Below are 27225 nucleotides of genomic sequence, written 5' to 3' on the forward strand. Positions count from 1 at the left end.
TAAACAAATTTTGAATCGATGCTAAAATCGATAGAGATATCGATATTGAAAATATAAATGTCATAAAGAAAGTATAACTGTTTTTGATTACTAATATGTTTAAGAATGAGCATTCGTTCTAAATCAATAGTAAACGAAAACATTTGTACTATTATTATTATAGGAAAATGTTATACACGAATGCTTAATAAAGTCCAAACGAGATATACCCCCGAATTGTTCATACGCACTACGAAAATGAAAAGTCACTAAGCACATAGTTGAAAATTAAAATATTAAAAGAGAGAAACAGTATTTAATGCCTAATGTTATATATACTCGTGGGAAATAAAGTTACAAGCAGCGCGTTTCATCTTTTCTAGTATTTCATTTTAGGATGATTTTGATTCATGTTGAACGCGTTTGTATCTGATACAGAATTTACTTTTCCACTGTCGATCGAGCTAATTTATCAGTATTTATCATTAATCGGTATGACTAAGAATTAGTATTATAATAGGTAATTACGAAATGAGTCCATATATACGCTCTGTTCCATGAATTGAAGAAATAATGAAGTGATGAATGAGTTCAGATGTGCTCATGACATTCTGATTGATGATTTTGTCTGGATTGATTTATTTACAAATACTGCCAATCTATGGTTTTCTTTAATTATAATATGATACCAATTAAATGCATACATAATGTATACTAAACGCACTAAAATATTGTGATATCTAGCTTTGATAATCCACGAATTAAATTTCTAAGGTAAGTAAATAACGTTTAGTGGTTAGGTTGAATATATTTTAAAATGTAAATGATTCAAAGAATTATTTTTTATTATTCTTTTTGTTATTGTTATTGCAGTTAATATTTTAAATAAATCACTTATATAACGTTTTGGTATTCTTGCCATCATTAATATGTGTCAACGTACCGATGATACATTCTTTCATTACATTAATTTCTTTTAATTCACATATTGTAAATTTTATATTTCATGTAATTAAGTACAATTTTAACATTTAATTATACAGGATTTGTACAACTTTGTAATTAGCATAAAAAATGCCTGTAAAAAACATAGCTGATTGGACACAAAGCGACGTGACAAAGTGGCTTAGTGAAACTGGGCATGAAAAATTCATTGATTTATTTCTTGAACATGAAATTGATGGAAAGGTACTGCTGACTCTAAAGGAGGATGATTTAAAATCCAAAGGCATGAATATAAAGAAAGTTGGAGATATAAAAAGATTGTATATTAGTATAAAACAGATACAAAGAGACAACATGGCAGTATTATTTGAGTTGGGATTTGTTGACTTATTTCCTACATCAAACTTTTATAATCACCATAAACAGGAAGTAAATAGAAATAGATAAATGAAATACTAAAAAATAATATTAGTTATGTTTCTGTAATTAAATATGAATGTTTTATATTTTTTTTTACAGATACCTAGTAGTAATTTAAACAATGAAGGTTCTATGGAACATGAATTTTATTCAGCCTCTGTATCAGAAGATGATCATGCATCGCATTTACCACCTGAAATTTGGAAAGCTTTTATTAGTTTGGCATATTTGTTTATTGTTACGTGGATTACTGCCTTTGTGATGGTCATTGTTCACGATCGAGTGCCTGACATGAAAAAATATCCTCCATTACCTGACATATTTTTAGATAATGTGCCATATATTCCCTGGGCATTCGATATGTGTGAAGTCACAGGAACCATACTTTTTGCGATATGGCTTATTGTACTAATTTTTCATAAATACAGGTAAAGTATATTACGATATTTCTTTAAATTTTTAACAAACGAAATTTAGGTAAGTATAATTGTAAGCACTAAATTAAAATGTGTTTAGCAAGTTTGTGTACTTTGTAGATTTATCTTATTACGAAGATTTTTTGCTTTATCTGGTACAGTCTTCCTACTAAGGTGCGTTACGATGCTTATTACTTCCTTGTCAGTACCAGGCGCACATTTGCAATGTCAACCACGAACGGTTCCCGAAGATTGGACAAGGTAAAAATAGTGTATTATCAATTGAAACAATTATTAAGAAAAATCTATACGTTATTAATAGTTCTGCATACGTCGAGCTGTACAATAAAATTGCTATGGCTTATGTTATATGGCGTGGTGCTGGTATGTCTATTCAAGGAGTTAGAACCTGTGGTGATTACATGTTCAGCGGCCATACTGTTGCACTCACTATGTTAAATTTTTTCATTACAGAATGTAAGTGTTATTGTATTTTTTAAAGTCTTTTAGGAAAGTGCAAGTAATACTTAATAAATTTCTTATTTCCAGATACTCCAACACCATTGTACTTTTTACATACTTTTACTTGGATGCTCAATATGTTTGGTATATTTTTTATCTTAGCAGCACACGAGCATTATTCCATTGACGTTTTTGTAGCCTTTTATATAACTTCCCGATTATTTCTATATTATCATACATTAGCAAATAATCAAGCATTAATGCAGCGTGATTCAAACAGAACCAGAATTTGGTTTCCGTTATTTAGTTTCTTTGAATCTTCCGTCGACGGCATTGTTCCAAACGAGTATGAATCGCCATCTTTGATAATTTATAATCTAGTGTGTACAGGGAAAGATATTTGGAATTTGGTTCGATCTTCAATTTGCTTTAAAAAATCGTGGCGTAATGTACGCAGTAGAGTTCAAAATAATACAAAGAAAGAACATTAACCAATTTCTCGATTGTATCGGTTTATATTTATTTGAAAATAGAATTTGAAATATTAATTTTATTTGATAATTCTCTTTACACATGAAATAAAAAGAAAGAAAGTGAAAATAAATTAACTGTAAGTATTTATTTTTCTAAGTTACATAATAGTTATTAAAATGACCTGGCTGTTATTAAAATAAATTTATATGGTTCGTCTAGATTTTTCTACTGCTTACCATATGGTCATTCGTAATATAATAGTTAAATCGAACTATATTGTGGCCTTCCAAAGTAAGTTCTAGCTGATAAAGTATTATGTTTCTCTGGTGTTTAATTAATATAGTTTGTCGTAATTTTAGTTTCGTATTTTTTTCATTTCATTTTGTTTGAATAATATTGTACTTTTACCTCGAAACGGTTACTTTTTAAATATTGATTACGAGAAAATTCTTTCCATTCGAATAGGTATAATGTTACATAAAATTCGCAGTAAGATATTGAAAAACTTAAATTTTGTAAACAACAAATAAGTGTGATAATTTTATCAAGTGATAGCCATGTTTGTATCTGCCACAATGATATAGTATTATATTTCTGTTGGTTAAATGGGTACAAGTTTAGAAATACATTTCAAGTGTCGCGCTTATTAAAATTATATGTTAATGAACGTTATAACGATAAATTTTCTAGATGAACTTTGAAAATAATGTAAATGATTTGATGAAAAAATCAATACACCATCTTATTTTATAACTTTTGATATGGGTCTTGATAAAATAGACGAATGGAATAGTCGCGATGTTGTGTAGAAATATAAATAGCTTTTCCACCTTTAATTCGTATATATTTTTTACTGAAATGAAGTACGAGCTAAAGGATTTGATTCTTGAATCTAGCAACAATCTAGCAAATTATTCAGGTCTGATCCTTGTCGTTCGTCTCTATGTGCTAAAAATTCTGAGCAAAGTAGTAACGTGTAACTATAGACGGACAAAAATCTAGTGATTACATAACGGCCATGATCAGACTAATCATTGAATGCTTGTAAACAAATAGAATGTATGTACATATGAATGCGTATGTATGGATATATTGTATGTTGTATATATGTATATGCAATTCATGTACATTGATACTTCAATTTTTCATACAATTTAAACAGAATAGAAGATTAACATTTAACTTTGTATGAGAATTAATAATCAATAAGAGGCTACTTCTGAGATAATTCATGATATTTATATTTGTTACAAATAGATTTCTGGTTAGAGTTTATTATTATTTTAACTGGAGGCTCGTAATATTATATTATTAAAAAATAATTAATAGGGGAATAGTAATAAAATGAAGGAACTAATTTGTCATTCTATGTATTGATCTAATGACATTCTATATTAGATGAATAAGATTGCTCTTCGATATTTTCTTACTTTAAATATTTTTCATATTTCTTTATAAATAGGCGCACATTCGATAGATTTAAACGTTATAACGTAATTTATTACGCATGTTTACTAGATAAAAATTTTGTAAATAGAACGTCTGTATTATCATTAGAATTAGTGTAAAAAGGTGCTGAGTTTGTCGCAAATACAAACTGTTGGGACAAATAATTTCTATAATATATATTCTTTTAAGGATGTCTAATATCAACGTGACCGATATTGTCTATTGTAATATGCACAAGTTTCGATTTCAGCTGATAAACATTTTGTGGATATGAAGTACACTAATGGACAATAAATTGTTTGTAATAATTACTGCGATAAATCTGTGCTTCTTTCAAAAATAGGAACGTCTGCGCAAGTGTACCGTATCTAAAATTAAACCGCTGGTTTGTAGACTGTCGTGATTTCAGAGATGTAATGCCAGTACTAGCAGTCCGTTAGCTAGTACTACGTTGTTATTTTACTTGCCGATACTTTGTTCAATTCGGAAATGGAATGTTAATAAAATAATTTTACGCAAACGTGTGTTGCTTCGTATTACCGTTCTTTTTAATTTATAGCGGTGTGAATGGAATCTAAAGTAGTGAGTGAGTGGTACGACTGATGAGAATGCGTGATCAATGACTGAACGTTTTGATGCAAAGAAAGAATGCGTGGTATGCTTGAAAGAAAGAGCGAAGGAGAAAAAAAAAAAAAGGAATACACACGTGGTAGCGTGCGGAGTGCGGAACGCGTACAGGCAGTGATGGACTTTTGTGGGATTTTTCCCTCGCAGGATTCCTTTCTGCACATGCGTAAGCTGACGTCACAACTAAATGTGCCGTTACCATAGATGTATCTTAAACACAAGAGGAGGTGCATGTAAGGGGCCTGACATGAGAATTTCAACATTTTATAATACTGTTAAGGTTTTCTGCAGTTTTCCTTACCCTAGCAACAATTGCTGGTATTCATGTAATAAATCGGCTGCACACGTAAAAACTAAATAAATAACGAATTGTTTTCCATCTTTTATTGTACATTTATGCTGTTTTCCTTCATAGAAACTTGTCTCTTTCCCTGTAACTTCCTTAAATTTGGTTCCTTACTGGGATTCAACGGTACCCTAAATTCTAGTTAAGTGTATACGACAGTGAGGACTGTAAGGACCGTTACTAACGGTCGCTCCAGTGCGCATGATCAGGAAAATTCCACGAAAGTCCATCAGTGCATGCCGGCAGAACAAAGCGAGCCTTCTAACGATGTAGATCGAATTGCAAGAAATAATTAAGAAAAGAGCAAAGTGTTTGTTTTATTAAAACTACACCAAGTAATATAACAAATTCACTCTGCCTTCATTTTCTGTTAGATACGTATAATAATACGCTACAAACTTTTTACGTTCTAATCATTTACTTTCCATCGAAACCTAAAGTGAAATTAAACTAAATTTCATAAGGATCGAACTAAAGTAGTAGGAGGTAGGTTTTTCGAGAGAATATGTCATCAGAAACCGAAACTACCTGCCCGGTTTGTGGAGTACACTGGAATGCAATATTCAAGTGCAGTGGCTGTAAACAACAAGGTTATTGCAGCAAAGATCATCAACGACGAGATTGGCCTCGACACAAATTAATTTGTAAAGCATGGGAAATTCACGAAAGTCCCGAACTCGGACGACATTTATTAGCATCAAGAGACTTGAACCCTGGTGATTCGATCATTTCGGAATCGCCTTTGGTCTGGGGGCCGAATATACACACATTTCAAACAGTTTGCGTCGGTTGTGGAAAACAATGTTCGTTCGACTATACATGCCTGATGTGCCTTTGGCCAGCGTGCCAAATAAACTGTCCCGGTCTTACCGATAAGAATAGACATGGTTTGGAATGTCCATTTCTTATGAAAGTTGATATCGCCTCCAGGTTTGTAAAATCCACACACAAAATGTTTGATTATAAGGATTTTCTAAAACTCCCCAGTCGACGCAAATCTAATCAAGATTTTCTACTCGAAGACGATTTTTTTTTACCAATTTGATATTTTATTCGGGATCTAGTAATAAAGATCTATCGAAAATTTGCATATATTTCTTTTTATAAATCAGAAAACGCGAATTTCATATCATGTCCGTTTTAGAAATTAAAATATGATTTGTATGGAACTGTCATACCGTAAATGTGCCAATAATTTCATGGCTATGGTATTACCTATCGATTTTCCGCGATTTTCCGCGATTTACCGGACAGCCCTCGTATTCTGTAAAGTAAAACAGATAACATCGCATTGTGAAATATCTTGTCATAAGGGATTAAGAACGCTTGTAGCTTAATTGCATTTTCGTAATATGGCACCCAGAGGCACGTGGCTCGTTTGTCTCAAGGAACAATACTGTACTTGTATAATTTTCCATTTGTATTACCGTTTTTATCGTTTACAATGCCATCTTTTTATAGGTGTAAAGTTCTTCTAATAATACGTATGCTAGTGTTATGGCGAAAGAAATCAAAACATTGGACGACTTTAGAACAATTTCAGAGTCACGAAGAATCTCGTGGACCTGGCACAACTGCGTACAAAGAAACTCAGGAAGTGATTAAATACATTGAACCCCTTCTATCGGGCATGGAAGGTGCTAGGGAAATGGTGGGCAAAATTTGCGGTTTAATAGATGTTAATTCGTTGGAAAGTATGCCAGAAGGCTCGGTAGCGATCTATAAAACAGCGTGTCTTTTGGAGCATTCTTGTTTATGCAACACAAAACACAGCTTTACAATCAACGATAAGGGAGCGCCTCGTATTACGGTGACGGCACTATGCTTTATAAAAAAGTAAGTTAGTTGGATATGAAATGACATAAAAATAATTTGTTTTTACTCACTGATTAGTTGTATTGAATTGTTTTTCTCTGTATATTTCAGAGGAGAACACTTGAGTACAATGTATACACACGCTCTGTGGGCAACAATGCCCAGAAGAGCTCATCTTTGGGAGACAAAATACTTTTTTTGCCACTGCAAACGATGTGCAGATCCAACAGAGTTCGGCACATATCTTGGTTCTTTAAGATGTCCTCTGGACAATGGTTACTTTTTATCCAAGGATCCATTGAACTTGAAATCAGAATGGGCATGTAATACGTGTCACGAAACCCTTACAGCCCTTGACATTGTGGAGATCAATAAGAGACTGGAGGACGATATTGAGACAATTATGAATTCAAGAACAAAAAATGAAGTGGTTGACTTTCTTTCTCGGTAAAATGATTTCTTTTTCCCTTACATGGGAAGCATTTAATCTAATTCCTAATAGGTATTTATTTAATATTATAGACTTGGTGAAATTTTGTCACCAAGCAATCAGCATTGCATCAGTCTCAGTCACGCGTTGATTCAAGTATTATCTCCAAAAAATCCAAAGAAACCTGAATTGTGTAAACGTATTATAAAGGTTACCGAAATATTGGACCCATACGGTGCAAGATTGGCATTATATACAGCTACTGCCTTGTGGAAATTATCTAAATGTCCGGGTGAAGATGAAAAAAGTCTTTTGTTAAAAGCAATTTCGCTGTTGCAATATGAACCACGAAATTCGCCAGGTGAAACTCTTAGAACCTTAATAGAATCACAATTATAATATCTCAATAAGTTTAATGTCTATTGCTGGCAATAAAATTTGTATTCTTGAAAGTTTCTATATTTTATAAAATGTATTATATTACATGTATTAAAGGTATTTATATTTAAAAAATCATTCTGAGTTTGCGACTTTATATTATACAGATATATAACATAACATAGGATTAAAATGATAAATTTTCCGTATAATTGGACACGGTATCGGACGATAAAAATAATTGTGATTATTTGTAACTATACAGTACATATAGCCATGACTATTAGCACCGTGATGCATAGTTTAATTCCTTGTCCATTCTTGTATGTCACATTTTACGTTACCGTAACAGTATGTTATTAAAATTATGGTGTATTTACAATATGATTGTATGATTAATACCTACATGTCTGATTTCTAGTCCAAAATAAAAAAGAAAGAACCAATTCTCTTGAATATACATATACTCTTTCAGGTATAGAATTTCGCGCGAGTTGACTGTTTTCTTCTTGGCAAAAGACAGATATTGGTATTGATTTTTTTTTTTACAATCAAAGTAATAAAATCTTAAACTAGAAAAGAAATGCAAATTCCAGGTAAATCTTATCGAATCACGATGCTTGTAAATCTAGACTAGATTTAGCTTTGAAACGGAATAACTGATTCTCATATTAAAAAGGTACTCTTATAACAAACAAGATAATGAAGATCAATTCGTTTATATTAGACACTATTTTATCGAATTACTCTTTAAATAAAATATTTATGGAACAAATGAGCTTTTATCGATAAAGGATTAAGAGCGAAGAGTTTACAAAAATTTATACTGATTGACTCGAGTGAGTATTCGCGCCTAAATACTTCGAACGTCGTTAACGTTTAGCTGTTATACTAATAAAATTTTGCTCATCTCTGACTAAAGTAGCGAGATTGATTACATGATAGTCACCGAACTATCACTGTACCTCAATTACCTGTACACGAGGATCTAGTACAAATAATAAATGCTATAAAGTAAAACAAGAAACAAATCTAAAAACAAAACTAAGAGCCCAGGTGTTTGAATATGTTCATTCTTAAGGATTATCATTGGTAGTTCTTATTTTGCTCGACGAGAATTTTTAGAATTAAGATAGACAGGAACGTCGAGTACGTACACCTAACAATGGATAGGACAACGATTGGCCATTCACTTGAGCTGTGATTTGTAAGACGTAAGCCTTACCTGGCTGCAACCGCTTTAGGGTAAATGGTAACGCTCGATCTTTCGGCGGGCTCTGTTTTTCTTCGCAGACTTCGAAGGTATATTCCGAACGCCGTCGACGATGAAGTTTGCATTGGTCTGGGATTGTCGTTATGCTGGCAAACGACGAAGTGCTTCTTAATTCTTGCACTAAAATACAATACTTGGCTGCACCCGCTGATTCTACTCCTATCGTCACCTCGTGGCAAGTCCTTAACGATCTGTACTCACGTGGTGTACTTCTGGATGGTATCTAAACAAAATATCCATCTTTGTTTGTCTTTTTACTAAATAGAACTGTGACAATTAAGGGAATGCAGTTCTCTCTTCCTTGTTAATATCTGAACTCAATAGATTATTTGCAGTATTTTATTAGAAACGACGTTTATTGATTAATTGCGGATTAATTAATTGTTAGAGCGTCAAACATCAACGGCCGATGGCTGGTGCGTTTGTAAAACTTCGTCTATGGACGAAGCGACGCAATATCAAAGTGGAACAAAATTTGCGTACTCGGAAAGTGTTTGTACGCTTTCCATGTGATTGAGAAATATTTAATTTGTATAAACGCACCTGTGGAAGTATTGCAGATGACTCTTGAGTAGCTAACACCTTTATAGCAAATACTCGTGTTAACTCCTGTGGTGTAGCGGATATCCGTAACGTGTATGCCTTTCCTGAAGTTAAAGGTGGCACCCTTAATGATGCATATCCTACTACTTCCTTTTCCTATAAATTTAGATTATTTATAATATCGATACCAATCATAAAAATTGTTCATTTCACATGAGACCGTATCTAATAAAGAAACACGATATCTTTCCAAAGCTACAGATAAGTATAAATATTTAGAACTGTATAATGTACGTGTAAAGAAACATTTTAGTTGGACGATTAATGTGGAATTAAAACTATAATTACTATCAAAATGATTTCTGATAATGTTGAAAACATTATTGAAGCGACTGTTATTTACTCTGTTCAGACTCTCGTGTTAACTGAACTCTTATAAGCATAAATCGTTAGTTATAGAAACAAGTACATTCGGTCGAATAATGATTACATTACTACAAGCGAGCAGAAGAAGAAAAAGTTTGAAAGATGTTTTTATTACCCGTGAAATTCCTGGGCCACTTAATTTCGCTTTGACGATGCCACCACCGCAGGGAAGAATATGGAAGGTACTCGAAATATTTTCCGGAGGACGGTACCGGAAGTTAATGAATCCATCGGTTTTGCGCAAATTGGCCGTGGTATAACGTCCAGTGCGTAACATCAATTCCGGCGTTTTTCGGAATTTTATCGTATCGGTGGCTACTCGATTCGAGACATTGTTTCGTGTATTTACCTAATACAGAGTAAAGACAATTCTACAGCTATGCATTCTACTGGGACACGGGTTCCCAACCTCTGGATCACGGAAGACGTAAAAGATTTCCCGTGTAAAATACGTTACATGTAAAATTTTTAAAGCTTCTCCCCCTTGTAAATAGAATTATTCATTTTTTCAGCGATTTGGCATTACTGGTGGAGTACCAACGCATGGCCCTAATATACAGATCACGGACACAAAAGTTGGGAATCCCTGTATTATCTCATTAATGAACATTTGGAAGAATCGGTATCGCAATCGATTTTTTCCCCCTTGCAACAAAACAATGCTCCTACACGTAAAGCCAGAGAGACTACAGTTTTTCAATGACTTCGTAATAAAAGTATTACAAGTATCCATTGGCAGTGGATCGAATAAAGCAGCATTTTTCGATAGCCTATAACGATCATGGGGGAGTATAACGAGGAACGGTTATCAAAATGACGCTGCAGTAATCGAAACATTATCGTCGTACAAATACGCATCGGGTGGCTGACAATTTGTTAATCGAGAAAGTTTTTCCAAGTCCCGATTACTAACCACGTATAACGTGAAATTGTACGTAGTATCGTACTTCATCCTGTGGAGTGTCAATTTCGTTTGACGCACGCAATGAAGTCCTTCCGGAATGCCGCGGTGTTGTTGCTCCTTGGACGACGAGCTTCTTTTCATCGGGTGCGTATGAACACGCAGAACATTCTGTGCCGCGCAAAGTGTCAAGGGGCGAGGCTGTGACCCCGACGTGACAGCCAAACAGTAGCGGGATAGGTGGGGGTCTACGTTGCTGTAAACATAAATGCATCTACCTCGAATACCTAGCGTGTAACTAGAGCTAGCTCCACCGAGACTGATTTTAATCGGTAGCTTAAATTCTCTTCAATAATAATTTATCGATAGAACATGTCGATTCTCTTTGTCAAAGTTTATTTATTCTCTAAGCGATAAGATTACATCGATACCTTTGGGGGAATGCATACACATTCCTCCCGCCCCTGTTGTGAAAATAAACAGTATTAATAATGATTAGGAAAAACTTATTCAAAAGAGATACGAGTGTGTATAGTAGATGTGCAAGGCCTCCTCGTAATAGTTTTGTGTAATTAGTTGTTAGAAATAGGGCGATGGATAAAGATCGTCTGAGTAGTTCTAAAAACGATTTGACAATTTTTAACGACCGTGTGCGCGTTCTCAGCTTTTTATCAAATGTGAAACGACAGGGCCTTGGGTACCAGCGGCCCTCCACAACGCTGTTTAACCACCCCCGCACGCGCCAACCTTTTACTCGATTCAACACACACAGATTCACTCAGATTCATTACAGATTTACTAGGCACTCATTGAAATTCATCAACTATCCGCATCAGTATACATAGAGTATTTAGTGTATCTCGCATACAAAGTAATGATACAAATGTAAAGAAAAGGAATTGAAACTGAAGCTTACACATGTTTTAAATACTTAGAATATTTACATATTTACACTTGCGATAATGTTGCGGTAGCTTAAAAATATCTGTTCAAATAGGCAAATAAATTGCAAGAAATGTAGGAACAAAATGACATCTTTTAAAAACTCTTCTTCTTTTTAAAGGTTTCACTAACGCTAAAAGAGAAAGGTTTAGTTATTTAACGACAAGATAAAACCGACAATCACGTTCCATCGATAAAATATTAATAAATTCACCTGCTTTAAATTTCTATTAAACGATATTAACGGTACCTTTTGTCCCAGGATATTGTAAGTCGACGCTTACTTCTTCTCTGTTGAAACTTCAACGGACGGTGACGATTTTTCTTGTCGTTCACGTACCACTTCGACACGTGATCCAAGTCGTTGGACGTCGCGTACAAAAGCACCGTGCTCGGTGTCAATTTTTGAAAATTGTCATCAGGCGGGTCCACGGATTTAATTTCGAACCAATAAAGGCCAGCACGCGTCTTTGGTATCGTGAAATTTTGATCCTCCGCACCTTTGTACGTGAAAAGGGGGGAGCCTGGCTTCAGAGTCTTCACTGGCCATCGTGTTTGCGCTGTTGTATCGATTATAACACTTCACTCATTCGTATGATCTTCATCTTAACATAATTTCATCGATATTTTAATCTAATTTCAAACCTTGGAACTTTCACTCACATGCACACGTATAACATACAAAAAAATATAGATGAGGACGAATTATACAACAGAAACCTAATTTTTAGTTTCGCGAATAGAGGTCTAAAAATCCTCGAAAATATTCGATACTCGAAACTTTTAAAACTGTAGATTAAGTGAAACTCGAATGTATTGAAACGTAGTATAATTTAAATAAATAAAGAAGTACACAAATTTCGATAAAAACTTATATAAATATAAATTGTTAAAATGCAACATTTGCTCTGAATAATTTCTGTGCATTTACAGGTTTAGAAGTTTCTAAGTTTCGAGTATCTCATCACTAATAAAAATCAATCGAAAATGTGGAATTACACGAAGCTTGCAGAATACTGTAAAAATGGAATTTAATTATTTCTATTTTTACTGTTGTTTCTAAACACTTGCGGTGGTATAACATCTGTTTAAATTGGGTCCAACTGGTCAGAAAATAGCTAGGTCGACGGGAAATGAATTTATATTATAAAAAAGACATTTTAGAGTTGCTCTCAATCGCACGCGTATCCGATGGAATTTCCAAAATTTCATTTCTCGAAAACGAAGGCTCGTATCAAAAAATTGTGTTGTACATTTTCGATTTATTTTTGTACAAGGAATCATCTATGTCCGGTTGCACCAACTGTCTTCACCCATCCTGTATAAAATAATTGAATTAAGAACGAGGCTTTTATGAAATTTGATTTAATTGAAATTTTAATATACAGTGTTCGGCCATCCCGGGGGAAAATTTTAATGGAAGATTCTAGAGGGCAAAATAAAACGAAAATCAAGAATATCAATTTGTTGATTGAGGCTTCCTTAAAAAGTTATTAAAAAATTAAATTAAAAAATTTCAGATCGTTCTAAAAAAATTATTTTTAGTTGCGGGGGTCAATTACAATCATTTTTGGTCAGTAGACATACCCTCGAAATCCTATCCACTTTTGAGAAAAAAATTCGAGTAGGTGTGAAATAATTCGAAAAATTAAAAAATTTTAAATCGTTTTTAAAAAATTATTTTCAGTTGCAGGGGTCAATTACAATCATTTTTGGTCAATATGCATACCCCCAAATTCCTACGCATTTTCGAGAAAAAAATTCCTTACCGAAAATCTAATTCCTGGCCAGAAATGTTTGCCCAAAATCTCATGCGAATCTTTAAAATGCCATAACTCCTGAACGGATTGACGGATTTTAATGTTTAAAAAAGCAAACGACGCGTATTTTGCTAGAGAATATGTAGAAATTGTAAAAATATTCGAAAAGTTGACCCTTGTCCCTGCAAAATGAGAAAAACCCCATAAAAGTGGTCGAATTTTCAAACAGCCATAATTCCTACAATAGTGAATACATTTCAATGAAACTTTTTTCTGAAGTAGAGCTTACCAGTACCTACAAAAAAGTATTAAACAACTTTTCTGTAGGGCGTCAAACAAATTTACTAAAACTGAAAAACCAATTTTTAAGAAAAATCGACAGGGGGTAGGTGCCTAAATTTTTCGACGAAAAAAAAATTTTCAAATCGTTCTGAAAAAATTATTTTCGGTTGAAGGGATCAAATACAATAATTTTTGGTCAATAGACATACCCCCGAAATCCTATCCACTTTTGAGAAAAAAATTCTTTACCGAAAATATACTGTGTGGCCGGAAATATTTCTATAACTTTTTAACGAAGCTTCAATCAACAAATTAGTATCCTTGATTTTCGTCTTATTTTGGTCTCTAGAATCTCTTATAAAATGTATCAAGAGTTCTCGTCTTTCTATTCAGTAGTTATAACTTTAATTCACTTCTCGATGTCCTTTGGTAAACAAACGGGAATATCTTTATTCTTAAATAACTCAAATTAGATAATTGTCAATTAATGTATCGAAGGACGTGCATGTACTTTGTACTTTTACATGCAGAGTAACGAGGAGAACCGTTTAATATGAACAAAAGAGAGAGAGAGAGAGAGAGAGAGGCAATAGAATTAACAAAAGATCAAACATATACAATGTTAGATTTCATTAAGTAATTAAACCCAACTTTTTAATTTTTCAGACTCCCAACTTTCCCCATCGAGACGTGGAAAAATATATACAATAGCAAAAACCAAAAAATATGGAAGAACCGAACAACTTGGTGCAAGAAGCATGGAAATGAATAGAAATAAAGTGATCGTTGACTCTACGCCGCGGAGATGTGCAGCTGCTATATAGCAAAAAGGATTAGCAATAAAATATTAATAATAAGAATAGTGTACATAAGGATAGTAACGAAAATTGCGCTTCAAGAACCATTGCTTTACTTAAGATGAAAGACTTTTTTGTTAGGCAATGGTATAAGGGTTCAGACTTTCCAAAACGATATACGCAATTTAGAAATTAAAGTATTATTCGTAGTAAGAGAATTGTCAACGGTCCACTAAGGAAAACAATATGGATGGATAGTTTGCGTGGTTCAACTTTTATATGTATGTGACATCTAGTAGCGAACGTGTTAAGGTATTATATTAGTATGATATTTTAAGAAACGATGATTTCATCGATTTTTCTTACATTTCGATCCCTCCGTTTCCTCGGTGTTTTCCGGTGGTTCGACGTAACTGACAGTCCATGATATCGGTCCGCTACAAGGGCTAACAAGTAACGTGAGGGGCGGGCCTTCGCGTGGACTCAGGTAATAGAACCTGCAATAATTTTTATCTGCATCCAGTATGATATTGATGCTCGTAATGAAAATGATTATTGGGATTGGGCTCACCGATTTCAATAACTTTCAAATGCATTGACGTGGACAACTTTTCCCTGCACGCACACATATGACCGCTGGTCGGTTTCAGTTTTCAAGATCACAGTTTTCTATAGTTAGACTTAAATTTAAGGAGCTATTCTACTATATCATTTGCTCTACCGTACACTTTGAAGAATATGATTTGAAATATGTTTTGACATGTTTGAACAGGTTTCAATACGTTTGTTTACTTATTGGGAGAAGTATTTAAGTTTTGAGTATCTTAGAAAATGAAGAACTTTGAAGAATATTATTTGAAATATGTTTTAACATGTTTGAACAGGTTTGTTCGCTTAATTTACTAATTTTCTAGCCTGAGTATCTTAGAAAATAAAGAATATACTTTGCTTTGTTTTTTATTGGTACGTGTGCATGGAAAAATTGTTCAAAATATAGTCACCAACAACTCGAGACTATTATAGTCGAAGGCCCTATGGTCCTAATAATTATCAAATGATTTCCGAATCAACGTCTTGACAAATTAATTTCTTCGCCTGTGCGTACGGTGTAATATACATACAGGGTGTCCCAGTAATAGCAGTACAACTGAGAATGGTTATGCAAAAACGTATCCAAAATGTTTGATAAAATTTTCTTGTACGACCTTCCGTTTTCGAGAACGACAACTCATATTTGTTCAAGTATAGAAACCCTTTCGTCAGAGAAGTTACAGGGGAAATATTAATTGCTCGATAAACGTATAATATCTAGGAGCATACATACACATACATACACAGGGGTGGGCGTCACCGTATAGGAGCAAAGACATAAATGTAGCGAGCCGTTTATATTTAGTCATAATGTGTGATCGTGCCCGTGCAAAAGTCCCCCTTTAAAGATCGCACCGGTTAAGTTTACGCCTCGACATAGCGTTCACTGTTTCTCTCTCGCTCTGTCGCTCTAATTTTCATTCTCTATCTCTCTCATACCCTCCTTACTCCAGCCATCCCCTAGGACGTCGTCGCGGCTCATCCCGTTAGCATCGTACGAGAGAGCGTCGGGACGCCGCACGTGCTTTTCGCTCACGGACTGGCACTGAAACGGCTATTGTAAAATTAGCGTCTACACACAATGCCGGCGTCGCGGCGTCTGGGGTCGCGCAGCCACGACCCCCGTCGTCTAATTTTGGCGGTCGGCTTGTCCCACGGCAAACTCGAATTGATTCTGTCATTCGGCCCGCGAGGCCGTTTCGCGACTTTCGTGGAAATCTGGCGCCGTTAGACGCACCCTATCACGCAACGTCCACAAGTGCCCCAAATCGAACGTTTCACTCACATTTTCCCACCATTAGAATAGATAAACAGTGGCTAATACTCTAAAAATCCTGCTCGAAGTACTAAGATTTGCATTTGGTCGAAACTTGCTATAATTACGAATCTAATCCGGGGAAATGCAAAAGAAAACAGATGGCGGATTCATCGTACCCCATTCTAGATGCACAGTGCCCCAAATCGAACGTTTCCCACCATTAGAATAGATAAACAGTGGCTAATACTCTAAAAATCCTGCTCGAAGTACTAAGATTTGCATTTGGTTGAAACTTGCTACAATTACGAATCTAATCCGGGGAAATGCAAAAGAAAACAGATGGCGGATTCATCGTACCCCATTCTAGATGCACAGTGCCCCAAATCGAACGTTTCCCACCATTAGAATAGATAAACAGTGCAAAATTGTCTAAAAATTCTGCTCGAAGTATCAAGATTTGCATTTGGACGAAACTTGCTATAATTACGAATCTAATCCGGGGGAATGCAAAAGAAAACAGATGACGGATTCATCGTACCCCATTCTAGATGCACAGTGGCCCAAATCGAACGTTTCACTCACATTTTCCCACCATTAGAATAGATAAACAGTGGCTAATACTCTAAAAATCCTGCTCGAAGTACTAAGATTTGCATTTGGACGAAACTTGCTATAATTACGAATCTAATCCGGGGAAATGCAAAAGAAAACAGATGGCGGATTCATCGTACCCCATTCTAGATGCACAGTGCCCCAAATCGAACGTTTCCCACCATTAGAATAGATAAACAGTGGCTAATACTCTAAAAATCCTGCTCGAAGTACTAAGATTTGCATTTGGATGAAATTTGCTATAATTACGAATCTAAACCTGGGAAATGCAAAAGAAAACAGATGGCGGATTCATCGTACCCCATTCTAGATGCACAGTGGCCCAAATCGAACGTTTCACTCACATTTTCCTACCATTAGAATAGATAAACAGTGCCCAATATTCTAAAAATCTTACTCGAAATATCAAGATTTACATTTGAACGAAACTTGTTATAATTACGAATCTAAACCGGGGAAAAGCAAAAAAAAAGATGGCGGATTCTAGATGCACAGTGGCCAATATTCTAAAAACCCTGCTCGAAGTATTAAGATTTGCATTTGGTCGAAACTTGCTATAATTACGAATCTAAACCAGGGAAAAGCAAACAAAAAGATGGCGAATTGTAGAAGCACAGTGGCCCAAATCGAACGTCTCACTCACATTTTCCCACCATTAGAATAAATAAACAATGCCTAATATTCTAAAAATCCTACTCGAAATATCAAGATTTGCATTTGGATGAAACTTGCAATAATTACGAATCTAACCCGGGTAAATGCAAAAAAGAAAGATGGCGGATTCATCGTACCCCTTCTAGCATAATATATGCAACATAGTTTTCTAATTACGCTTGTCTAAAAAATGTTCTCGATCGTTCGCGGTTATTTACAATTAGTCTGAGCACAAACAGGTGTAATGCAAAATGCAACGTAAATAATTCGCACGTCCAAACGTGCTGCGCGCAGTGTTTGGCGAACGATTCGTGGAAATCCATCGACGGTCGATTTTTGCCGCGAGCACAAAGGATTTTCCATTTCGCGTTTCGACGTGTTTAATGCAAATTCGCCACGTGTGGTCGTGGTTACAGCGAATGGATCGAGTTTAAATTATTTATTGAAATTAACAAAATATCTGTTGGCATCGATGCAATTTTTTTTTAATATTTCAGCCGACAGTTCTGTCTGGTATTTGCAAAATTATTGCCCCCCTCTTCCTTTGATCTCTATTAAATCCAATACTGGTTCTAGTATGAAAAGAACATTTTACTCGATAACTTGAAGGCAGGTAATCCACTGTTACTTAACTCTCGAAGGATTTGTAATAGGTACTTGGGCTGAATGCAGTCCTTGACACGTGACTGCGATATCATGCATATACACTGCCGTTCAAAGTACTTGATCACTTGTTACAGACACTACAACAAATATATTTCATTATTACGTTTAAGATAATACTATAAATCACAACTTCAAACACAAGACAATTTGTTAGAAATAAAAATAAACGCTAAACACATGATTGAATACCTTCGAAGAGTGGCGTACGTATAACACTGATGTTTTGATTACTGCAGCATCGTTTTTCCAGCCGAGATATTTAAATTCGTACAACATTACGTAGAAATTCAATGGGTGTTTGAAAATATGGTATCTGCAGAAATTTCTGGCCGAGTTGGTCAAAACAAAAGCATTGGGTTAAAAGTATAAATTATGGATAAATTTAGAACGATCTTCGAGGGAAATTTTATGAAAATACAGAGACCAAGAATTAATTGAACAGTTCACTAATAAGTAACGTAATAAATATAGTCTCGAACAATTAATGTACATTTTTTAAAACCTCTAAAATTTTTATTCAACCCTTTTAACGTAAATTTATAACTTTCAAATCATTCCTTTCCTGTTTCAAGTCAAGTTTCTATATTAACACTTGAATTCAGCCATAAAAGTTCAAGTTTAACACGTATTTTAGTGTCTGAATATTTACAAGTGTACAATTTGACTCGTGTATGAGTTTCGTGGAAACCATCTGATAGTAAAACTTTATGACGCGTAGCGTCGCGACGCATCGGACCATTAAGTGCCGTGGACCCATTGCAAAAAAGTACAGAGTTTAACGACAATGCTGGTGTAGACAAATTGGTTGTTTAAGTATCTTCTAACACTATTTTAATTATACTGTCTTTTAATTGATAATTTAATTAATGTCTGTAACATCTATGTATTCGATAATAAAGTTTAGCTACTTTCTTCATAAAATGTCTATTGTTCTCGTTTGTAACTGCTTCTTAATAAGTGTTTTAGCATGATACCGATGTCTAAAATCGCGTAGTGTGACAGCGATGTGCTGTGTAATGTTAACAAACATTCCGGAAATAGAAAAGCGTGCAGGAAATTCTTTGTTCGACATCGTAAGAAATGCGTAGAGGATTATATCATTCGCCAGTAAAGTGAGTCGAATTGTGTTTGTAAAATCTGTGCTATGGTTGCTGAAACGTGACGCGGGGCGCATGACGTTTTTGTATAAACGTTCGGAGCTCCATGGACTCTGGTACACGTGCATGGTAAACAAGCTGTGTAGCACAAACGAAATTCGTACGAATTGTTTCTATAGTTCGACGAAAAGTGAATGCACCTTTCTTACGTTTCGGTTAATTTTAGATCAAACTAAGTGTAATCACACCAAGGAAAAACTGCATTTCACTATCATTCGTAACAGTTTGCACGCTAATCCTATTAATAAAATATAAAATTGTGTTGATAAAATATAAAAAATAAAATGAAACTCTAGTAATTACCAATGAGAGATGGAAAAATTTGTTAGACGAATCGTTTCAGTTTCAACGAGACAATAATAATGTTATAAATTGTTTTCTCGAGTGCGAGTGATGGTTATCTAATTGATCTGGAGGGTTCTAAGATGCATTAATCATTATAATGTATCTCTATACACGATAGCCATCGACGTATCAATAATATTTCTTGCGTTTTGCAGTAGACATTATTTAGTTCACGTTAAATCGTTCTCTGAAATAATTGTTCTAAACATATAATAGAATGTCAACCATTTTTGGTGGTTTGTATACAATATGTTACTTGGATGTGATACTTCCTTTCAATATAAAAGAGAATAATTTCTAATGAAACGAGATAGAATTACATAAATTAAAAGGATGTATCATGTCCTCTGAAAAACACAAGAACTTTCTGCGGTACCTGATATATCAACCAGTATCAACTCATAGGTGTTTATATACTCCTATTACATTCTTTTGGCTAGTATTTCATTAGTACAATGATATAACGAGGTATCATGTGTAACGAGTAAGCAAAACAGCCGCCTTCCTTACGCTTGGTTCAACAATCTACGGTTTTGCAATGTTTTATGGTTCTATGGGAAATCTGTAAGAGTTTGTATTTAATAAACAGGTGGTAGTCAAAGAATCAAGGGTAAAGAGACGGTCGAAGACGTTTGTAAGATTGCAATTGACGAGATAAACGAAGGATAGAGGGTGACAAGTACTCACTGAGACACATTGCCAGGTCGAAGGTTGGCTGGTATCTGGTACTCGGGGTGCAACACGCCAGTCCTGTTGAACTCCTGGACTCTGGTCGGTTTCTCGGATCCGAAGGGCCTCGGGCTACCGATCGTCCTGTATCCCTGCTGCTGCGACAACCTATCGCAGAAAGCGCAACCGGTGCCTCTGCGCGCGAACACTGACACAAACGCAACGAGGAAACCGACTTGGAAGCCGTGACGGAACATGACGGACCGGATAATTCTTAGCTCGGACGGACAGGAGTTGGAATCAAAGGACGACGGTGACGCCGCGACGTCTGTCGTCCAGTGGCGAACGAGTACGACTGTGTGCCGAACGGTAGACGATGCCAGTCAGCGAGCGAGGCTGCCGCTTGGGAAACCACACTGAGACGAAACGAAATAACCCCTCTTCGCTTCCTACCGAGGCGACTTCGTGTTTGCCCCATCTTCTGGAAGGAACCCTCACTCCTCTCCTCGCTTCTACCTCCTTTCCTTTACTCTCAACCCTGCCTCGTCCCCCACGAGCGATCAAACCGTACGGCTCGTTGTTATGTTTTGCCGTGCATGTGCTAGCGCGCGACCACGTGTACGTGGGTGACCCTGATTCGAGGGAATTTTTGGAGAACGAACGGGTCCGCGGGCCAATCGGCCGCATTAAAAGGAAGTGGTAGCAGCCAGGGGTAGCCCACCGACCAACCTTTCGCGATGCATCGCGCGTTTACTGTCCGAATCTGGGGATCGAGTGCCTGGCAGACCTGCAAAAATTAATATATTTAATTTTATTCTGAAATAATGACTCTACAAATAACAGTCTGAGTACCTTTCCTCTGTGATTCGGAAAGAGGTCATCCGTGGATCGTAACTCTTGTAGAACGGAATCGATGTACGGACCTGGGGAAACTCCATGGCGGTTAACAAATTTAGATAGTTTGTTTATGCTACGATAATGTAACTGTTACCATTGATTCGAACCGTCTGTAAGCGAATACTCTTAAAGTCGCCGATGGATCGTCTGTCGGCGCGCTGACTTCGACAAAGACGAGCGATACCTTTGTAATTGGGCCGCGTTCTGGCATGGCTCGAACCTTCGAAAAGGTGTCGCAAGTGGGAGATTCCCACTCTTTTATTTCGAACAGGACACGTGCCCAGTCCCGACCTAGACACCGAGCCAGTGACATCTAAATACATTTATTTTAATCCTTCCTCGAGTAACCGCGAACCTCGTCCCCGAACGAAGATGAGAAAGAAAAGCAAATCGTGCGTTAGCTACGATGAAGATAATACCCATGGCATAGATATGAAAGAGCTAATTATTAATTCTCGGTGAGAGCGACGGGTATCGTGCTGCATAAGGTAAAACAAGGCGGATGGAGGTTGTAGAGCGGCATCGAACGGGACCTTCCTGTTTCGCCGGGGCGCAAGGAAAGAAGGAGCCGATATGGCGCGAAGATCGTGCAGAAAGGGAAGTTATATACGGTACGCTTCGCTGTATCTTGAACCAACCATGGGATGATGATGAGCAGGTCTGGCGGGTGGCAGGCCAATAAATCATGGCCAGCAGTGTGGGAACCTCTGCCTATACGTTCTTCTCTGCGTGTATGGGGTACGCCATTGGTAAAACCTTTACTCCCGTGAGTCGATCGCAGGATGACCGTACGTCGTCCGTGCATATAACTCTTTCTCCTTCTTTCTCCGCTTGGGTCCGTTCTTTCTGATTCCATCCCAACTCTTCTACCCAACACCAACAAACGCGGCATACCTGTGTTGCATCTTCTGTAGGTGTGTATCGCTATGAATCGTATTACATTGTTATCGTCAAAGGCACCAATGCATTCCATGTAATCAGTAACGGTGAGGGCCTTCATCCAGATCAGCCGTTTTCGGTACTCGTTTTCTTTCATTCTTCTACAGTCAACACTTTCAAATTACCACCTCGTTCGAGTTTCTGCAACAACGGAATTAGACGTAAGCTTAAGACGATTATACGAAGCTTTCGTATCACATTTTTTATTTTATTTCGTTTACCCGAATAGAACTTATTGTTAGCGCGAAGAAATTTACTGGCAATCGATGCACGCGCGCATCGAGTTATTTCTGTAATGCGGAACCACCTTCGTTACATAACAGTGTAACGTAATTCATAAAGGAGACCACAGATTTCGAGAGGATCGTGTTCGCAATAGGCATGCTTAAGAAATGGAACGTAGGAAAAAACTTGTTCGAAGAAGCAAAACGATACAAGGGGTAAAAACGAGTAGGGCTTCCTTGCGGTATACATTTTTGGTCAGTTATCGTTTCTTTTTTGGGATAAAAAAACTCTTTTACCTTAAACAATATTCACTTCTATACCGAGTAACTTTTATAATAACAATTCCTTTGTATTTTCAACGGTTTTCAGTTAAAATAGCATCTTATAGAGCCACATTGTTGCGAAATGAGTGAATATAATGAAATCAGATCTTACATTGCCCACGATGTGGTCAGGTCTCTGGTAGACTCCGGTGAATGGCACGGGCAACTTTGTACATTTTAATGCTTTATCATCCAAGTCGACTTGGTTTTGTTGGGTCGTGCGCTGAAAGAAATTGACGTTATCAAATTCCATCCCAATGTCTCGTTTAATGGATAACTATAACAAATTTTAAATACGAGGTCCAGGAATTTGTGTGCATACGTATGTATCTTACAAGAAAAGTAGATCGAACTTTAACATAATAATATGATATTGGTAAAAAGTAGTTACGCTATCTCTGATAAACATGTTAAAGTTACCAAATCGTCGTAGGACGTTCACATGATTTGCCAATATGTGCCTGCGAGTGTGCGTCAATATCTTTCAATTAAGATAAAGGCGCATCATTAATCTTGTTAACAATAGTTGCCTACGGAATCAATTTATCTACCATCTATCATGCTATTTTTGCATTTCTTTTCACAGAAATAAATTCCATCGTATAATATGAAAAGGTTATTTTCGTTCGTTAAGAATTGTCTATCGAATGCTGATACTTCCTGCTTAATAATTATATAAACTTATAAGCTGTGTATATTATATGTGGTTTATTTCTGAGAAACTTGTGCATCTCAGGAACATTGTTCCAAATTCAAAACACTTACATATTTATGTTGAACGATACTTAGGCTTGTTTAATGGCGAAGGCATGGGTAGTAATAATAGTAAATAAAGAAGCGTGTAGATTTATATTTCTGAAGGAATAACATATGTTTCGCGTCGCTAACGCGTGTTCCCGAGTACCTAAATATTATTTTATGCGCCGTAAATAATTAATTTCAGATAAATGTGTCAGGAAGGCAAGAAAGCTGCAAAATCGTTCCGCACGCGAAGTACTTATACAGGGTCGAAACAAACTACAACGTAGACCTCTTTAATTTCAATCTCAGGAACATGAACTCCATTAACTTTTTTCGACCACTTGTATGTTTCTGGCTTAATTGCCTTCTACTTTTATTCCCCGGGACTGGTTATGGCAATAAAGTGGTAGATGCTCCGTGATATTGGTTCTAAAGTTTCGATATTATCCCCGGGTCAATCGCAATAAATAATCATTTTACTTGAAAAAAGTTCAGTCACTTGCAGCGGTCACTTTTTAGCACGGGGATATGTAACGATGCTGATGATCTATAACTGCAACATTGTGACCCACGCCATGAATCGGCAAGTAATACACTTTTGGAGAACCGGTTAAAATCGGAGCAGATTGTCACGATCATAGCATGAAATTGATAGCTTCGATATCTTTTACACGTTCGCTGCGATCGTTTAGCAAAGCTGACGTCCCCTGTATACTTTATTTGCTCGCAATTTCAACCCTCAGACTATGTATTTGTCGTAATAGAATACTACAGTGGATTTCTAATTAGCGATTCTCGTAAAGTAAATCAAATAAATTGTAGGTCCAAGAAAGAGACCAATGAAGCCTTCAGGGTACACAAAAAGACACATATGATAACTTGATAACGGTACAAAAGATTTAGAATTAAAGCTAGAGGAACGTTTAAGGAAAACAAAAGATTATCATCTCTGAACTGTTCCACCCCAAGTGGTATCTGAAAAATAAAAGAAATACAGTTATATAATCTTAATTTCTATGATTTTACAACGAAGCTAATCAGTAAGAAAGAAATCCGACCACCGACCGATATTATGTAGATATTTGCCGATCAGTAAACACTTTTGTAGTAAACTGGCCGTAATAGAGAGCCGGTGGTTAGCCGCAACTTATTGGAACAAATGACGTTAGATGTAGATGAGAAGGGTTCGAAAAGACTTACACCACAAGTTTTGCTTTACGTGTTTCGGTTCACCCAGGTTGATCCTTTTCTGGACGAGCCGAGGCAGAGCCTCGAATGTCAGGTTCCGGTGATCCAGCTGAGTATCGAGTTTACACGTAACTCGCTCATATGTTGTCCCTCCTCCTTTTCCCTTTTTCCTCTCTGTCGCTCCTGTTCTTCTTTGCGCGGCGAAGACCTACTCTGCGTTCGCTGCCCACCACCTCGTGATAGTGACCCTGGACGAAGGACCCGCCGACACCTTCCAAGTGTTACCGTATAACCGTGCAAGAAAATCTCACCCGGCCACGCGAGGTCCCTTTCGGGTACTCGGGTGTCACACTGGCAACCTGATATCTTATTTGGAGCGTGTAAAAGTACACGCGTATGCATTATACGTATATTGCTCTCCTATGTTGCCCCATAACGCGACCCTTCCAATTCGTTTCTAGATTAACCTCGCTCGAGTTGAGTATTTCTCTGAAGTTCCATTTAGGGGCCAGTTTGGTAATTTTACACCAAAAAATCCACCTTTTTTTCTCTATTGTATCTTCTTCCAGCCCACGGTCTCTACAATCTATCACTGTAAATATTATTACTAAAAAAATTTACCAAATTATGACTCATCCGGTACTTTCAGTTACAGATTATTCGTATGGAAATGCATACTAATTTTCAGAGATACTTCTTCGAGTGGAAAATACCGAAAGCTGTAATTAAAAAAGTTGAGCCCCGTTCTTTTATATTACTTGTAATTTTTGTTACCATGATTTAAATTTTCCGTGAATAAACAAACTCTTCTTCGCCTCTGTACATCGATACATTTATGGGCCTTTGTTTCACTCGCTGTTTCCTGTTAACTTTCCACTTGTGGCAATTTTGATACGATGCACAGCGGAGATAAAGTAGAAGAATGTCATACATTACTGAAGCAATCAACAGGAATTAGTACGAATTCATACGAATTATTTTGTAATTTCAAACTTTTTAAAAGTTCCCTACAGGATGTAGTAGAGTCCACATTTTAAAAAATAATTAAGCAGTGTTTGATTAAAAGTTTCAATCCCCGCGTTCAGTTTAACGTACAATATGAAAGAAACCTACGTGATTTTACTGGTTTTACGGTATTGAAAAAATTTGTTTCGATTAAAATATTTAACGAAGATTCAATCAGACACGAAATATGCAACACTTGGTCTCTGTACACTTGTTGCATATTGCGCCGGCAGATATGTATTTATAGGCTTCTTCGAAATAGGTTGAGAGCAGTTGCAAAGACCGTAGAAATTCATTCGAATCCACGCACGCGGTATATCACACGCTCGACTATATTTCACGTTCTAAGTTTCCTCCGAAATTCCATTCCGCAACTTTAATGAGCTACAATCCGTATTTCAACGCATTCGTTCATAGATAGATTCGAAAATACAACTAGAAATCGTGATCTATCATTTGTATCTCAACCATTTTACAAAACGTTTCGTATACTTAAATTCCTTTTGGTCAGCTTCTACTCACTGAACAGGTCGGAAACATAAGAGTTATCAATAACGAGATCGTTTCGCCATTTAAAAATAACAGATCCTAACGCAATGAGATATCTAGTTAATTAAGTACCGAGTCGCGGTGAGGCCGCGGGCATATAATGCACATTATAGAAGCCAGATGAGAGCGAATGGAGTCTGAGAGGAGGAAGACCCTCCCTCCCGGGGCCTAAAAGTGTATACGCGTACCGCTCTTGGCAAACAATGCATCTCCTTGGCCCGTGCCCCTCCCGGAATCCTGATCTTTCGGTTGAACCGACGTATTACTTATTTATTAGGACCGTGCCCGGGTGGTCCGCGACATGACGGAATCGATTACGCGAATTCGCGGAACTGGCCTTCCTGGCCCGGGTCCCTTCGGAATTATGCTTCCATTCCTTCAGATTCGGCCCTCTTCTCAACCTTCTCCTTTAGACCCTTTCGTTTCTCCGTCCCTTTCCGTCTATTCCTTTCTTGCAATCCTTCTTCTTCCCCCGCCAGGCCTCCCTCCTACCTTTTTCAAACTTATACCCACCCTCGTTTCTCTTCTATCGCGCGTCGAATATCGTCTATTCTCTTCTACGCTGAACGTTAACGTTTGGCTTATTATATAATCAAAAGTACAATAGTTGTTTTGGAATTTTCGATTGCTCGCGGCTATGTGTAGGCATCGCTCGTTTAGCGATCCGTGGATAAGGATCAGAGAGCGGTAAGCTCGCCAGAGCACCGAATTATCTTTACCTTTGTAAGCTTTATCGGCAAC

At 36.6% G+C, this 27225-nt stretch overlaps 3 protein-coding genes across 9 annotated transcripts; 2 read left to right on the forward strand and 1 right to left on the reverse strand.

Annotated features, from left to right (window-relative positions):
• The first annotated feature begins 296 nt into the window (after positions 1-296).
• On the forward strand, positions 297-2830 carry Smsr (Sphingomyelin synthase related). Of its 2 annotated transcripts, none has more exons than XM_076780874.1 (6): positions 297-753; positions 1046-1353; positions 1444-1772; positions 1881-2021; positions 2083-2237; positions 2310-2830. In XM_076780874.1, exons 2-6 carry the CDS (start codon positions 1054-1056, stop codon positions 2711-2713), a joined length of 1329 nt encoding a protein of 442 aa, XP_076636989.1. In that variant the 5' UTR covers positions 297-753; positions 1046-1053; the 3' UTR covers positions 2714-2830. The 2 variants fall into 2 exon arrangements, with proteins under 2 accessions (XP_076636989.1, XP_076636988.1); XM_076780873.1 differs by having other exon boundaries at positions 298-753; positions 1023-1353.
• A 2513-nt stretch (positions 2831-5343) lies between these two features.
• On the forward strand, positions 5344-8821 carry Smyda-5 (SET and MYND domain containing, arthropod-specific, member 5). Of its 2 annotated transcripts, XM_076780599.1 has the most exons (5): positions 5344-6048; positions 6580-6954; positions 7045-7380; positions 7456-7724; positions 7909-8821. In XM_076780599.1, the coding sequence occupies exons 1-5, from the start codon at positions 5624-5626 to the stop codon at positions 7914-7916; spliced, it is 1413 nt and encodes a 470-aa protein (XP_076636714.1). In that variant the 5' UTR covers positions 5344-5623; the 3' UTR covers positions 7917-8821. The 2 variants fall into 2 exon arrangements, with proteins under 2 accessions (XP_076636714.1, XP_076636713.1); XM_076780598.1 differs by having other exon boundaries at positions 7456-8821.
• Nord (neuron derived neurotrophic factor nord) lies at positions 8302-27046 on the reverse strand. Of its 5 annotated transcripts, none has more exons than XM_076780596.1 (12): positions 24943-27046; positions 23114-23224; positions 22153-22594; positions 21609-21805; positions 21470-21540; positions 20636-21404; positions 15032-15162; positions 12077-12386; positions 10897-11140; positions 10099-10332; positions 9558-9713; positions 8302-9237 (listed from the first exon to the last, which is right to left on the reverse strand). In XM_076780596.1, the coding sequence occupies exons 6-12, from the start codon at positions 20872-20874 to the stop codon at positions 8869-8871; spliced, it is 1683 nt and encodes a 560-aa protein (XP_076636711.1). In that variant the 5' UTR covers positions 20875-21404; positions 21470-21540; positions 21609-21805; positions 22153-22594; positions 23114-23224; positions 24943-27046; the 3' UTR covers positions 8302-8868. The 5 variants fall into 5 exon arrangements, with proteins under 5 accessions (XP_076636711.1, XP_076636709.1, XP_076636707.1 ...); XM_076780594.1 differs by having other exon boundaries at positions 23422-27046; XM_076780592.1 differs by having other exon boundaries at positions 23114-27046.
• Between the last annotated feature and the right edge of the window lie 179 nt (positions 27047-27225).

Source organism: Colletes latitarsis, chromosome 13 (genome assembly GCF_051014445.1).
Source record: "Colletes latitarsis isolate SP2378_abdomen chromosome 13, iyColLati1, whole genome shotgun sequence".
Classification (NCBI taxonomy): Eukaryota; Metazoa; Arthropoda; class Insecta; order Hymenoptera; family Colletidae; genus Colletes; species Colletes latitarsis.